The 1663-nt window shown below is 33.0% G+C and overlaps 1 protein-coding gene across 1 annotated transcript in view; it reads left to right on the top strand.

Moving 5' to 3' along the window:
* CEP120 (centrosomal protein 120kDa) overlaps positions 1-1663 on the top strand; it is a 146854-nt gene that overhangs the window by 25363 nt on the left and 119828 nt on the right. The window contains exon 6 of the mRNA XM_006871631.1: positions 1078-1275. Coding sequence (XP_006871693.1) covers positions 1078-1275 — 198 coding nt within the window. The remainder of the gene's footprint in view (positions 1-1077; positions 1276-1663) is intronic.

The raw sequence follows: 1663 nt of genomic DNA on the forward strand, positions 1-1663 counted from the left end.
GGGTTTCTGGGATATACCCTTTGGGTGGTTGATGATGCATGGAGGTGATTGGAACCATGGCAATGAGATGGTATACGATGGAATGAATGTAAAACTAAAGTTCCCCCATGTAAACTATCATGTAATTCACAATAAAACATTAAAAAAAAAATGGAATGAAAAGATAATGGCACTTTTCCATGAACTTTTAATTTTTTTATTTTTTAAGTTTTTGTGAATTATGTGATAGTTTACATGGGAGAACATTAGCTTTACATTCATCCTATCTTATTTCATTTCATTGCAATGATTACAGTTCCTTGCATGCATCATCAAACAGCCAAAGGGTACACCCCACAAGCCTGCTTCCTAGTTTACATGGGAGCACATTAGCTTTACATTCGTCCTATCTTATTTCAGTTCACAGTGGTCCACCTTCCCCTCCCTCCCCTCACCCTACCCCACACACCCCAGTAACCAGCAAATAAATTGTTTTTTTCTTTTTTTTAACCTTTTTTAGTGTGAGTACTTTTTCTTAATCTTTTACAATAGTGGTCCTATGCAGTATTTCTCCTTTTTTGATTAATTTCACTCAACATAATGTCCTCATGGTCATCCATGTTATGCAGTAGCTTGCAGCTTCCTTGTTATTCTTCAAGGTAGCTTAATATTCCATTGTGTGTTTGTTTATACCAAAGTTTGTTTATCCATTCTTCCATTGATGGGCACTTAGGCTGTCTCCATCTTTTTGCTATTGTGAATAGTGCTGCTATGAACTCGTCCATGAACTTTTTGTAATCCCTTCGTAAGTATTTGAAAATAAGAATGCTCAGTTTAAAATGTTTTACTGGTTTCTTCCCCAAAAGACTTAAACATACTTGATTTAAGACTGGTTGAAGGAAATAAAAACTTGGCTTAGAATAACTTTTCAATACTAATACTACTAGTAATTTGTTTACTTAGAGATTTAAAAGTTTTGTTTCAATGTTAAAGGACATCAATCAAAATTGTAGTAAATATTTTTAGCATGCATCAGACCAATTAATTACTTTTAATGTTTGAAAGTAATATTCTTTTCTTTTCTTTAAATGTTCCTAGTTAATTCCATGTACCATGAAACTTCCAGAAAGACAGCCTGAATTTTTCTTTTACTATTCTTTACTGGGAAATGATGTTACAAATGAACCCTTCAATGATTTGATCAACCCAAACTTTGAGCCAGAGAGGGCATCCGTTCGCATACGCAGCAGTGTAGAAATTCTTCGTATTTACCTGGCTTTTCAGTCTAAACTACAGGTGAGTATTACAGCCTTTTTTTTTTTTTTTTAAATACATGATATTTTAAACATTAGGGAAGTACTTCGATTTTGTACCGCTTCAGTAGTGAAGGTCATCTTAACATATCTTTTTTTTTTTTGAGTTTCACATTAATTGGTACTTTATTTTCTTAAAACCTAGACAACATTGTCAGTTTGAGAAGAAATTCACTGTGATATATAGATTGATCTTGTCATTTAAATTCTAGGTTTTTTAAATCTTTTTTTTTACCCCCAGGGTAGAAGTGGGAAGGGAAATATACTTGGAAAAGTTTATCCAAGAAACAGAAGAGATACACATATATTTTAAAAGCATGAACAAACCATTAGAGAATGAGATCTGAAATCAAGAGTGATTTCAGTTTTGG

The sequence above is a fragment of the Chrysochloris asiatica genome, unplaced genomic scaffold (genome assembly GCF_000296735.1).
Source record: "Chrysochloris asiatica unplaced genomic scaffold, ChrAsi1.0 scaffold00171, whole genome shotgun sequence".
NCBI lineage: Eukaryota > Metazoa > Chordata > Mammalia > Afrosoricida > Chrysochloridae > Chrysochloris > Chrysochloris asiatica.